This window comes from Pagrus major, chromosome 10 (genome assembly GCF_040436345.1).
Source record: "Pagrus major chromosome 10, Pma_NU_1.0".
Lineage (NCBI taxonomy): Eukaryota > Metazoa > Chordata > Actinopteri > Spariformes > Sparidae > Pagrus > Pagrus major.
Window position 1 is genome coordinate 13,522,176 of NC_133224.1, and position 12,120 is coordinate 13,534,295.

The 12,120-nt window shown below is 40.9% G+C and overlaps 1 protein-coding gene across 1 annotated transcript in view; it reads left to right on the forward strand.

The window, feature by feature from the left end:
• The window catches only part of ank2b (ankyrin 2b, neuronal), a 106,362-nt gene that overhangs the window by 40,556 nt on the left and 53,686 nt on the right, over nucleotides 1-12,120 (forward strand). The window contains exons 3-11 of the mRNA XM_073474654.1: nucleotides 911-1,009; nucleotides 2,372-2,470; nucleotides 2,636-2,734; nucleotides 3,871-4,056; nucleotides 7,131-7,154; nucleotides 9,100-9,108; nucleotides 9,712-9,810; nucleotides 11,294-11,392; nucleotides 11,930-12,028. Coding sequence (XP_073330755.1) covers nucleotides 911-1,009; nucleotides 2,372-2,470; nucleotides 2,636-2,734; nucleotides 3,871-4,056; nucleotides 7,131-7,154; nucleotides 9,100-9,108; nucleotides 9,712-9,810; nucleotides 11,294-11,392; nucleotides 11,930-12,028 — 813 coding nt within the window. The remainder of the gene's footprint in view (nucleotides 1-910; nucleotides 1,010-2,371; nucleotides 2,471-2,635; nucleotides 2,735-3,870; nucleotides 4,057-7,130; nucleotides 7,155-9,099; nucleotides 9,109-9,711; nucleotides 9,811-11,293; nucleotides 11,393-11,929; nucleotides 12,029-12,120) is intronic.

A 12,120-nucleotide genomic window follows, 5' to 3' on the forward strand; every position in this document is an offset into this window, starting at 1 on the left:
ATAACAAACTAATAGGTTGATAATGTGTCAAATGTTTTGTTTTCAGATTTGTCCACTGCTCCCAAGTGGAAAAATAATAATAATGCAGCTTTAAACTATAGTTAATATGTACTTCCTTGATTAAAGCAAACTTATTTAAAGCGTAAAGTAAGTGTAGATATCTCTGACACTTAGGTTTGTGTGGTACTCTCTCACTTTGTGTATTGAGTCACATCTCGGCTGAGCAAGCCCCTCCCATCTCCACCCTGCCAACCGAGCAACACATGACACTCGAGAGCCTGATACAGATATTAATAGAGGTCATGAGTGATTTAAAACTTGGAACTTTAAACAGCACTTCTCTGAACTACCCTGGATGTCTAGTCATGGAAAAGTCAGTTGTCATTGTTATTGCCAGTAGAAATATATCAAGTCTTAAATAGAAAGACAAGCTTCTGTACGCTTGTTTAAAATGTGTTTCTGTTCCATGTGGTATTTTAGAATGAATCCCCCATAAATGTATTGTCTCAGCCATCACCAATCAATACCAAAGACATTGATATGTGAGTGCAAGGGATCGATTGAGAATAAAAATAAGAGGATGTTTGCCTGACCTACACACACACACACACACACACTCACACACAAAACTATTTTTATCTTCATACCCAGAACTGGCTCCTCTCCACCACAGCATAACATGGCACAACATCTAACCCAACTTTGATTGCCAGCTTTGATATTTCAGTCCCTCTCTGCACTTGTGAGAGTAAAGAACAGCCGCTCACGGAGAAAGAGAGGCAGGCTGGTTTAGTTATGGACCTGGAGGAGGTAATCCCTTCTCTTTCCATTCGGATCTGTCTTTGTTCTTTGTTGATGTTGGGTTGTCGGACGTTAGGACTGACCTGTCCCCCCTCGTCTTTTTTTCCAGAATGGTCTTAATGCACTCCACCTGGCAGCCAAGGAGGGACATGTGGATCTGGTCCAGGAGCTGCTGGATAGAGGTGCAGCGGTGGATTCAGCAACGAAGGTGGGTTATCTGAGCTTCCCACTGAGAGAACTCCGGTTCCTGAAAAGTCTTGGAAACTCCTTGTGGGGAAGCTGAACACACAGTTCACACTCAATTCATAAACAGTATTTACAGTAAGGTATGGAGACATCAGTGTTTACTGGAGGGTATGACAGTGTACAGGGAAGTTCTTCTTTTTATTATTATCATCACCTTTATATTATCTATGGCATTACTTTACAAACTTAATCTAATAAAAAAAAAAACAATGATTCATTTAATAAACCAAAAATTGTTATGTTGATACTTTTCAAGTATTTAACGTCTGATGGGGATATTTTCAGTTTCATACTTTCAGTGTGAAACTTTTTCTGCCATATTTCCCAGTGTTCCACCAATAGAATCAAACAGGGAGTCATTTTGTACGCAGCCAATAGCTGTTTAAGCTATCTGCCTCGCTAACTGTCATTAAAATGTCAATACAAATATTAAATACAAACACCTACACTGAGTGGCCTCAGAGCCATCATGGCTGTGCCTGTCAAGTAACAAATACACTTGGTTCACTCTGGTTCAAATCTCATATTGGACTAATTTGACATTAATAACCATATCAAAACCAGACTGCAGGATGCTGTTCAGTGTCTGACTACAAACTAACTTTTTGGAACTGTTAAATTTAGACAAATCTTACTTTTCCTTATTTATTACATACCTTTCTTTCAGAGCGTTTTGATTAACAATAATTAGGAAAATCTGTGATAGTCTCTAACCAATAAAGGCCTGGTCACATTAGCATATAAAACAGTGATAGTAAGGAGTAAAATCAATCCATTTCAGTGGATCTACTTTGCAGAGCCAAAAGAAATCTGTAAATTTGGGCACCAATAGTAAATACACTGACAGTGCTGACATATAAGGGAATTGAGAGCTAGAGAGTCCAAACGCAATAAGCTATGATAGCTCATTAGCTGCGTTGCACAATCCACTTTATTTAAACCTCTGCTCAGCTGGAATATAAACAACAAAATAAGAAACTTGACTTGAATGAAGTGTGTTAACTTATTGTCCCGTTAGCAACCAACTACATACCTAGCTCCGCTGGCATCAGACTATGTAGAAGTTCATCATGAGGCAGACTGATCTTAGATTCGACTCTCAACCACAGCTGCGTGTTAGTAATACATTCATTAGCCTTCGCTAAAATAAAGAGTTGAGACTGTGACTCATCAATACTGTGAGCTGGAAATTATTGCAGACTTCACTCACTTCACAGCTGAATCGTTTAAATTCACAAATAGTGTCCTTCATTGAGGTTAGGTCATTATTATTGTAAGCAAATGCTTGTTCTCATTTTGCTTTTTATGTATTTCATTTGTCCAGAAAGGAAACACAGCACTTCACATATCCTCCCTAGCGGGTCAGGCTGAAGTCGTGAAGCTCCTGGTCAAACGAGGAGCCGACATCAACGCACAGTCTCAGGTGAGCCTCTCCACTCTGCTCTGTCTTTGACAGTTGTACCGTCTGTATTAATCATCACAAATATCATGTTGGAGAGCAGTGAATTTATTTCGAGCAGTGTTTGGTTGAATAGCTCCATGACCTGTTGTTGATTGGTAACCTGCTATATTTGCCTGTGTGCTGTAGAATGGCTTCACTCCTCTGTACATGGCCGCCCAGGAGAATCACCTGGATGTGGTGCGATACCTGCTTGAGAATGGAGGCAACCAGAGCACTGCGACAGAGGTGAGAGGACCCTGCTATGGAATCACACATACAGCAAACTGTAACTGATTAAGTACTGAACACAAAGAAGATTCGAGGCTGATTTGGCAGTATTTTGCAGGTACTTAGTCATAAAGTATTTGACATATTAAGATTTTGACCTGTTGATGGTGCTATATCAGAATTCAGGGGCCAAAGATTGATGGCAATCTATCCAGTATTTGTTGAGACACAAAGTGGTGGACTGACCAACATTGCCATCCCCCGAGTCCTGCTGCTAGCATGGCTAAAGAAAACTAATTAAATAATTGAGACTTTGAATTGATGATGGTGCTTAATGAAAAGTGATTTCCAAACTTATTAGGACTCTTGGAACAATAAATGTCCGTACAAAATTCTATGGTAATCTATCCAGTATTTGCCACAACATTTCAGTATTTGTTGATCAAAGTTAAAGGTCCCATATTTTAGAAAGTGACATTTCCTGTCTTGTTTTCTTATAAAGCAGGTCTAGGTGCTATATAAATACTGTGAAACTATCAAAAGAACCTCCACAGAGAAATGCACACAGCCTGTACTCAGAAACAGTGTGATGTCACTGCCCTCAGCCTCGCCCCCAGCACAGTCAGGGTTGCAAAAACATTAACAGAGCTAATGCAGAATCATGGTGGGTGGTGCCTGCAAAGGCCCGTGCAAGCTAAATAATCAGAGTAGACTACCACTAAACAGGCAGCATTGAGACACAGCATGAATAGAAGTGCTGCAGCAATGGACAGTGTGAAAGAAGTAATGTGTTTTTTGAACACAAAAGCATTTATTTTCTACATTTTTTAGTAAACATTTGAAATAAAACCTTAAAATAAGTATAATATGGGGCCTTTAACCAACAATTAGTAAAACATCCCATACAGAAGTTTCATATTTAGAAACTTCCATGGCTCAAACAGAATAGTCCCTCCCTGTCTTGGTAGGCTTTTAACTTGAAACATTTCCAGAAAGCGTTATAATGTATATAATTATATATAAATGAGAGTACATATTAGGTGTTAAATATTACAATAAGACTTGCTCAACATTCCCAGATGAAGGATTTCTTGAGAACCAGATGTAACTTATTCTCTTAACCTCTCTTCTCCTCCCTGTCTTCCCTCATCCAGGATGGCTTCACCCCTCTGGCCATTGCCCTCCAACAGGGCCACAACCAGGTGGTCTCTATCTTACTGGAGAATGATACTAAAGGAAAGGTCCGCCTGCCGGCCTTGCACATTGCTGCCCGCAAGGATGACACCAAGTCAGCCGCCCTGCTCCTCCAGAACGACCACAACGCTGATGTCCAGTCGAAGGTATGCCCACAGCGCCGTCTGTATCTGATGCATTGGCATGTGTGGAAGTCAAGCTACTGTGGTGCTACGAGTCTGTGCCAGTATGTCTAATCTGTGTCTTTTATGAAGTGTTTGGATTGTATGAGATTGTAGTGGATTTGACTATGTAGGATCTGGTGATATTTGAGGTACAGGATACAGAAGGTAAAATGTTGAAAACCGGTCTACCTCTCTTTTAATTGTCAATGGTTTTAGAATACTAACACTGGGGATCACCCATGGGTGCTGTGTAGACTCTTTGGCTGGACAGACCTAATTTACATCTGCTATTAAAATGTGATCTCTCTCTGGATACGTGATCCTGATAATCATCAGTCTGATCACGCTCTCGGCAAAGTGGGCGAGTAAAGCAACTACAGCTACTTAGAAGGTGATGTCACAGTCCAGCTGTGTAGAATTCTTCTGTGTGGGCTGAGCTGTAGTTGTAGTAATGACATTACTGCCTGTGGTGATGACGTCAGTACTCTTATAGATGAGGTTTCTACCCACAGTTATGATTTCTAAGCCTGTAGCAATGACATTCCTACCTAAACATGGTCTTCACAATTTCTAAACATAAATGTAATGTGTGGGCACGCAGTTCTACCTATGGTTACGATCATTCTAATTCTCAACAAAATTGCTTGAATCAGTAAAATGATATATAAACATCTTCAGGAGGCAACTGTGGTTTAATTTAAAGTCCCCATGAAGACAGTGTTTTTGTCACAGACAGTATGTCTTGCAATATATTCAGCAATGGCAAAAAAGTCATTTTGTAGGTTTTCTTAATGGTATTTTAGAATTTGTCAGTGTCGATAACGATGCCATCGATGAGTAAAGAGAAGGACGCAACCAGAGTGTTTCTGGCGGCCAGAAGTCATGGATTACTGTTCACAAACACAACTTTATATTTTTCGACAAAAAAACAAAAACAACTTATGACAAACGTGATCTGTAACGGTAACTTTGTTACTAAAGTAACCGCCAGCGACTGCTACATGTAGCTGCTGTTAGCTAGTTAGCTCAGTTAGCCATGCAGCCGTCCTCTCCAGGTCTGTGCAGTTCCATCCCGGTCCGGCTGTGTTCACTGGAAGCTGCCGTCAGCTGTCAGTTGTCAGTCGTCAGTCAGCTGATCGCTAGCTCTATGCCATTACATAGCGTACATTTAGCACTACTGGCTACTATAAACTACATTCAAATATACAATTCCCTACATAGCTGCCTGTTTTTACAGGAAACACATTACTATGTCGGAGGAAATGTCACTCGACTGGCCATTTAATGGGAACTTTTATATGACCACAAGCTTTCCTCAACCTCGATCGAGGTGATTTTAGTTGCTCAAACTCAGAAGCTCAAAGAAATGTTTCTTTACAAAATCTGTAGGTATACCAGATCAGAAGATAGTTCCTTACCCAGGTCACAGAAGGTGTGAAAGGGTCCTGTAAAATATTTATGTATGATTTTGTGTGTCAGAAGACCACATATATGCCGTGATATACTTTCCCATGTAACAGTGTACCTGTGTATTGTGTGTTGGAGTCTCCATCTGTCTGTCTGTGCATCTCTCTATGTCTCTCTTCCTCTCTCTCATTCAGTGTCTCTGTGCCTGCCACGTCACTCCTGGTCCTGCCACTAACTGGGTCTCTCCCTCTTTTTCCTTCCTTACTTTCAATGCTACCTCTCTCACACTACCTCCCCCATCACCCCCTCCTACCTCGCTGCGCCGGTGTCTAAGTGTAGCACTGTCCACTGCATGGAGTGTGCCACTGTCTGCAGGTTGTATGGTGGTGATATTTAAGGCTGCATGCGACCGATGGGGGGGGTGGAGGTTGAATTTACAATTGCTTTTCGACCATCCGCAAGGGATGGGAGGGGTTAACATGTCATTTCGGTATTGGTGGGAATTCACAGTTACCTGAACGCTGATCTTTACTTGTGACTGTTCCTCCGATAACGAATAGTGGCTTTAAGTGACGCGGCTAGAGTGAAGATGATTTACTGCACTACAGGTTTGTTTATCAATCTGCACCTGAATGTTAAATATTGCTTCTGCAGGAGCTACAGTATATTTCAACAAAGGCACCAATTATGTTGTTATGTAACAAAACACAGCTGCAGTAGCTCAGGGTATATTGCTTTAGTGTAATGCTATATGTGCATTTAACTGTTGCAGTCCTGCTCTCCACTGGATGAGTCATATAAAAGGCCCAGAGGAGAATGGTTATAAACGGCACCATGTACAGTCACATCAAACACATAGTGCTGTCACACACAGGGCACAGTTCTAATGTAATACCTCGGGAAAGCAGCAGTGACAGCTGCCTGAAATGGTCTGCTTACATCTCATCTCATTCTCTGAACAAAGATTGTTATGAACGATGTAGCTGTCACGGAGCGCAGCGAGCTTACATTGTTAAAAAGAAGCCCAACACAGTCAGAGAAGTTGTAGACAGACCCAGGTCAGCCAAACTTTTTCTGTAAGAGAAAATCAATTACAATTAAATCACTACCTTTCAACTAGGGCTGTCACAACATCACAGTTTCTCTAGAATTCACAATAATGAGATCAGTGCGATATCTACCTGCACTAAAGGGAAAGTGCAAGACACTTCTCACCTGCAATCTCCTCTGGCATAGCTTTGCATGGCAGTAGCAGCCACACTAGTAACATGATATCAGTATTTCATTTAGTATGACTGAAGGAAGTTGAAAAATATTGTTGGACGACAACGTTTACAGCAGCTTTAAAGTTTTAGAGCCAACAATTAAACCCATAAACAAAAGACAGATTGATCGATAATGCATCATTAGTTCGTTCTCCAGAAGATCTTAGGCTCTGATGTCCGTCTACTTACCTGTGTGTGAACCTGACATCATGCACTGACAGAGCACATTAAAGGGAAGTTGCCCACTCCAGCCACGTCACTTGCCAGTTTTGTAACTGACTGCACAGCTGCCTCGGAGCTGCTGTGCATCCGCCTACAGTGCACTGATGTGTTGAACAAGCCTAACTGAACTGATCTTTCCCTCCCTCATTCCTCCTGCTTCAGATGATGGTCAATAGGACTACTGAGGTATACACATGCTCCTTTAATTCTCCATAGATTCACTGTACAGTCCCATCCCTTTGTTACTTATCTTTTCTTTCCTACCACCATTTATTTTTCCACTTCCACAGCACTGCATGGTGTAAAGAGATCCTGAAGAACCCTTTTGGTTCATTTTCCCACCGTTTTCTTTTACTTTGTTATACCGAGAGGTCGACATGCACGGCTGACACGAATGGCCAAGCTGCTGCCGTGTGTCCTGCGCTCAGGGACTGCACACAGTCTGCTTCTGTTTAGTTTCTGGCTAAACATTTAGTTTATTCATTCTGTCTGTATGCATTTCATTCTTTTTTTAAGTTTATATTCATTTTGTCACCGGCTCAGACAGCCTCCTTTGTTTTTGTCAGCCTTAGAAAGAAACTAACCAACATCCTCACTGAGATGTGTGGTTTAGTGATTTATGTTAAATGATTACATTTTCCTCCTGCAAGGTTTTGATTGGATGAATACTGTGCTGATGCATTTTAGGAACAGCTGTGAATGTATACTGTCCACTAGTCTGTCTTGTAATTGTCTGTATGTGTTGTTGTGCATGATTTCTAGAGATGCACTATGAACTACTTAGTTTAAAACAGTATTGGATAAATAATATACTGCATACAATACATAACTCCTTATGTATGGAAGGTTGGTGCTGCCAAAATTAAAATGATTTTAATTTACTCAAATTGAAATGTAGCTTTCCATCTGTGTGCCGGTGATGTATGGTGAAATGATAAAAATGATAAAAATCAGACTTTTGTTTTAATGTTTGAAAATACATAAACACAGCCAGAACTAAATTGTTCAAATTTAGATTACATAAATTGTGAGCAATTCTGAAAAATGTTAAAATGAATAGTCCATTTGATGCTAACTGTATCTGACAGTGTTTTATTTTGGATAAATGGACATTTTTTGCCAATTTTCATTTTCACGCATTTTTAAATGTGAAAACACTTTTTTTTGTCTTGACGCCTCATTTGCACTTTTGTCAGATCTAGTGCTGTTTGTTTAAACCACAGAATCTTCTGCATGTTTTGTATGCCCGTCTCTATGGACACTTTCCTCAAGATGGCGACAGAATTATCCAATCATCGTGAAACCTTAAGCGCCCCACCCAGCCCTTTACCCAAACACTGACACTCTTGGGTTTGGTAGTCGGAGTTTGTTTGCTATGATTCAAATGAGACTTTCTGTCAGAATTCTCGGCATACAGGTGGGATCCAGATAGCGGCCGCTCATGAAATTCAGATCACATTCTCAAAGTAGGCAGTGCTGAATAAACGACTCAAGATGCTGTGATACAAGAAAGTTTGAGGCCAGCTTGAAATCAGACAAGTCAAAACCAAGAACCAGAACCAAGCACTGCCCAGCTCGCAGTGCATCACCCACAAGCTAATGGCCTTGGTGGTTGTAGGGTTTCTGCCTTTTTCAGTAAAAGGGAATACCACCGTCCAGATTTCTCTGGCTGTTTAGCACATATTTTTTTTAAATATTTGCATCTTTCTACAGCATAGACAGTCCAGTTTTATGAAAAGACTAAATTTACAGCAGTGAAATTTCTAAAATTGATGATTTTACTGTAATATTGGCAGTCCTGGTCTTCCATACTTACCAGCTACCTGAACAAATATTTCAAATGCATGCTTGTCTACACAAGACCTTCAAATCACTGATATATATCTCTTTTACTACTGCAAACAATGCGCATCAGTAACAGCATGGGAAGCTTAGAAAAAAAGCCTTACATACAGTATATGACCTGCTTGGCCAAAGACCTGGCACTGATTAGCATGTTGCATCCACGCTACCTTCATTTGCACCATTCAAAGCTTTTGACTGTGTAAAGTTTTTAAACCATCACGTTAGTCACTGTATTCTTCACACTTTGTAAACAACTTTTCCACATTAAATCGGACCACACTTACAGAATGGCAAGGTAAGGCAAGAATTTCACAACTCCTCAAACCTGCTCTGCAATCTCTAACTTTTCTCATATATCTCTCATTGCTAACTCTAATTCTTCTACGATGTACAGTTTACATAGTGCACTTTGGTGTTGATCAGAAATCTACCCCACGTTATGATTTTACTATGATTTGGTGTTGTTTGGGTACTTAATATTGTTTGTCCATCTTCATGTCAGTCTTGATGACGATCTGTGTGTACTGTACATCTGTCTGTTCTGCTTTTCTTTCTCACTTTAAATGGTTTTCTGAGGCAGAGGAAAGCTCTGCCTCTACATTTGTTCTGTGGTTGATAATCTGCATGGAGGTGTGTTTTGGGGTTGTGTGTGTGGGTGCTTCATATTCTGACTTGAATACTTTCAAATTTACATTTTTCTTTCTTTCCTGTGACTTTTCTGTTCACTTTTCTTTGCTTTGGTTCAATTTTTGTTCACCTGTGATGCTTGATGCGACTGCTGCATGCTGGGAAGACTAAAGATCAAGAGACATAAGTGAGTTCAGGGACATGAAGTGAATATGTCTGACCTCTCTGCCCTCCTTCCTGTGTGTCTGTCTCTTTCCTGTCTGTCTTCTAGAGTGGATTCACCCCCCTGCATATCGCTGCCCACTATGGCAACGTCAACGTGGCCACGCTCCTGCTGAACCGAGGGGCGGCAGTCGACTTCACGGCAAGGGTAGGATTCCTGCCTGATACGCACAGTGATTTGTTATTTGATCAGTACATTAAAAGACACTAATTTACTGGTTCATTTTATGTCCTAGAACAAAATGTGAAAATCTGTTAAGCTTGTGTTAGCCACAGACCTTATTTCAAAACCCATCGACTTTGAGAAGAGGGAACCGGTGGTACAAATATGGTTACTTGTTTCCGGGCTTTAAGACTCATTCCTGCGGCGTTCTATTTATGTACAGAGCTGCAGAGATGTCTACTGAACTTTGTTGGTCATAGTCCAATAGCCACTGTAGTTTCAGCTTGCTAGCCCAGGCATATGTGAGCTGATCAATCAGAGCAGACTGGGTGTTCAGTAGAGAGACACGAGCTAAAACAGAGCGTTTCAAATGTACCTCCAGCCGTCTCAGAGGATGCGTTCAGTCCCAGCCTGGCGTCCAGCTGCGATCACTCTCAGGCTGCCAAATCGTGTTGCGCTGAGCTGACCCTCCCTGTGAACTGAGGTCTCAGGCCACTGGCTCCACGGCTAACTGAGCCATGAGCTAGTCATGTAGCCAGCTAAAGCCAAGGATGGCGAGCAAGTTGTCGGTTTCTCTGGTGATGTGCTTCCCCCTGTGATTCTGAAGATACCATCAATGTCTGGCCATATTTTACAAATTAGTCACAGTCACAGTGGGGGGGATTTTTTTCTTTTTTTAAATGTGTTGTTCTCTCTCAGCTGCCATAATGAAGGTATTACACAATTAGAAAATCTAGATCTCAGTCCCAGTATCCTCTCTGTCATCCCTCTTCAAGCAGGTCCTTGTCTTTTAACTGAGGTTTTGAAAAGGCCTTTGCCTCCCCACCCGCTAACTCAGCAGTACACACTGCTAACTCTCATTTCTGGCCTGTCAGATGTGTATTTTGTCCCTTCAATCAGAATAATCCTGAAAACAAATTCAGCAGCTCTATTTTTATCCATGCGAGTGTGGATCAAAATAGCTCTTTTCTCACCTCTGCGGGAAAAGAAGAGAAATATACAATCTGCACTCAGTATAATATGTGGAGTTCAGAAGCATTTCTTCCTGAGCCTCATGGGATTGGCTGTGTTGTTTTAAATCGTGTGTGGTTAAAATGTTTGAGAGCTGAAATGGATTCTAAATAACACGTGAAGACAACTGTGTTTACCTTTACATTAAATACTCAACTCTAAATTCAATTTTGCTCAGTATATTTTTTACATTACTATCCAACTACTCATTATATACTTTAGTATTATTATATTTTTAGTATTACTTTTGACGAGATTATACTTTCAATTGTTGTTTTACTGTATTTCATATTCTTTAATTAATGACTTTAATAATATACAACTGTATACAGTTGAGTGTGAATTCAATCTCAATATTAACCTTTTAATCAATACTCAAAATGTAATTAATCTAAACATTAAAATGTTTTAATGTGTCTTACTACATCACTGAAAGTGATTTCTCTCCCTGCTGTAGAATGGGATAACTCCTCTACATGTGGCGTCGAAGCGTGGCAACACTAACATGGTCGGTCTGTTGCTGGACCGAGGCTCTCAGATTGATGCCAAAACACGGGTGAGTATCATGAAAAGCAACTGTGGTGATATCATTTTAGCTGTGGCTGAACATCCTGATTAAATGGGAATTAATCTCAAAACAACAGCACAGTATGCATCGTCTCCTTCCTCCTCCTTCTCTCCACAGGGGTCAAATGTTTCCGCTATTAAATCCACAGGAGCATAAAATGACCAGCTCGTTATCATTATCTCCATTAGTGACAACAGATGTGAATATGAGCTTAATGCTGTTGTTGTTAGTTCAGCTGGACCTCAGTGGGTCAGTGGATTAAATTCAGTATCCAACTGGATGGACAACCTGACCTTTGTGGTGTTATGTTGGTGTGTGGCAGCTAACAGGACAGTCGTGTTATTAGCTATATTTCATTCTAACCAGCACAAACAACATCCAGCCCGTGTTAGTCACTGGCTCCACCTGCATTTAGACAGAAACATGGCTGTATTTATATTATAGCAGCTGATGAGTTATTTTTTATGGACTTCTGCATGTAAACGATGAGCTAAGTGAGTGAAACCACTGTTTGTTGTCCTGCAGGACGGTCTGACCCCGCTTCACTGTGCAGCTCGCAGTGGACATGACACATCTGTGGAGCTGCTGCTGGAGAGAGGAGCACCTCTACTGGCCAGGACCAAGGTGTGTCACATGACCTTTCACCTTTTACAGTTAAAGAGACAGAAGCATGTTACTCAGCCACCTTTTCAAACTGTTTCATGTTAGCAACAACA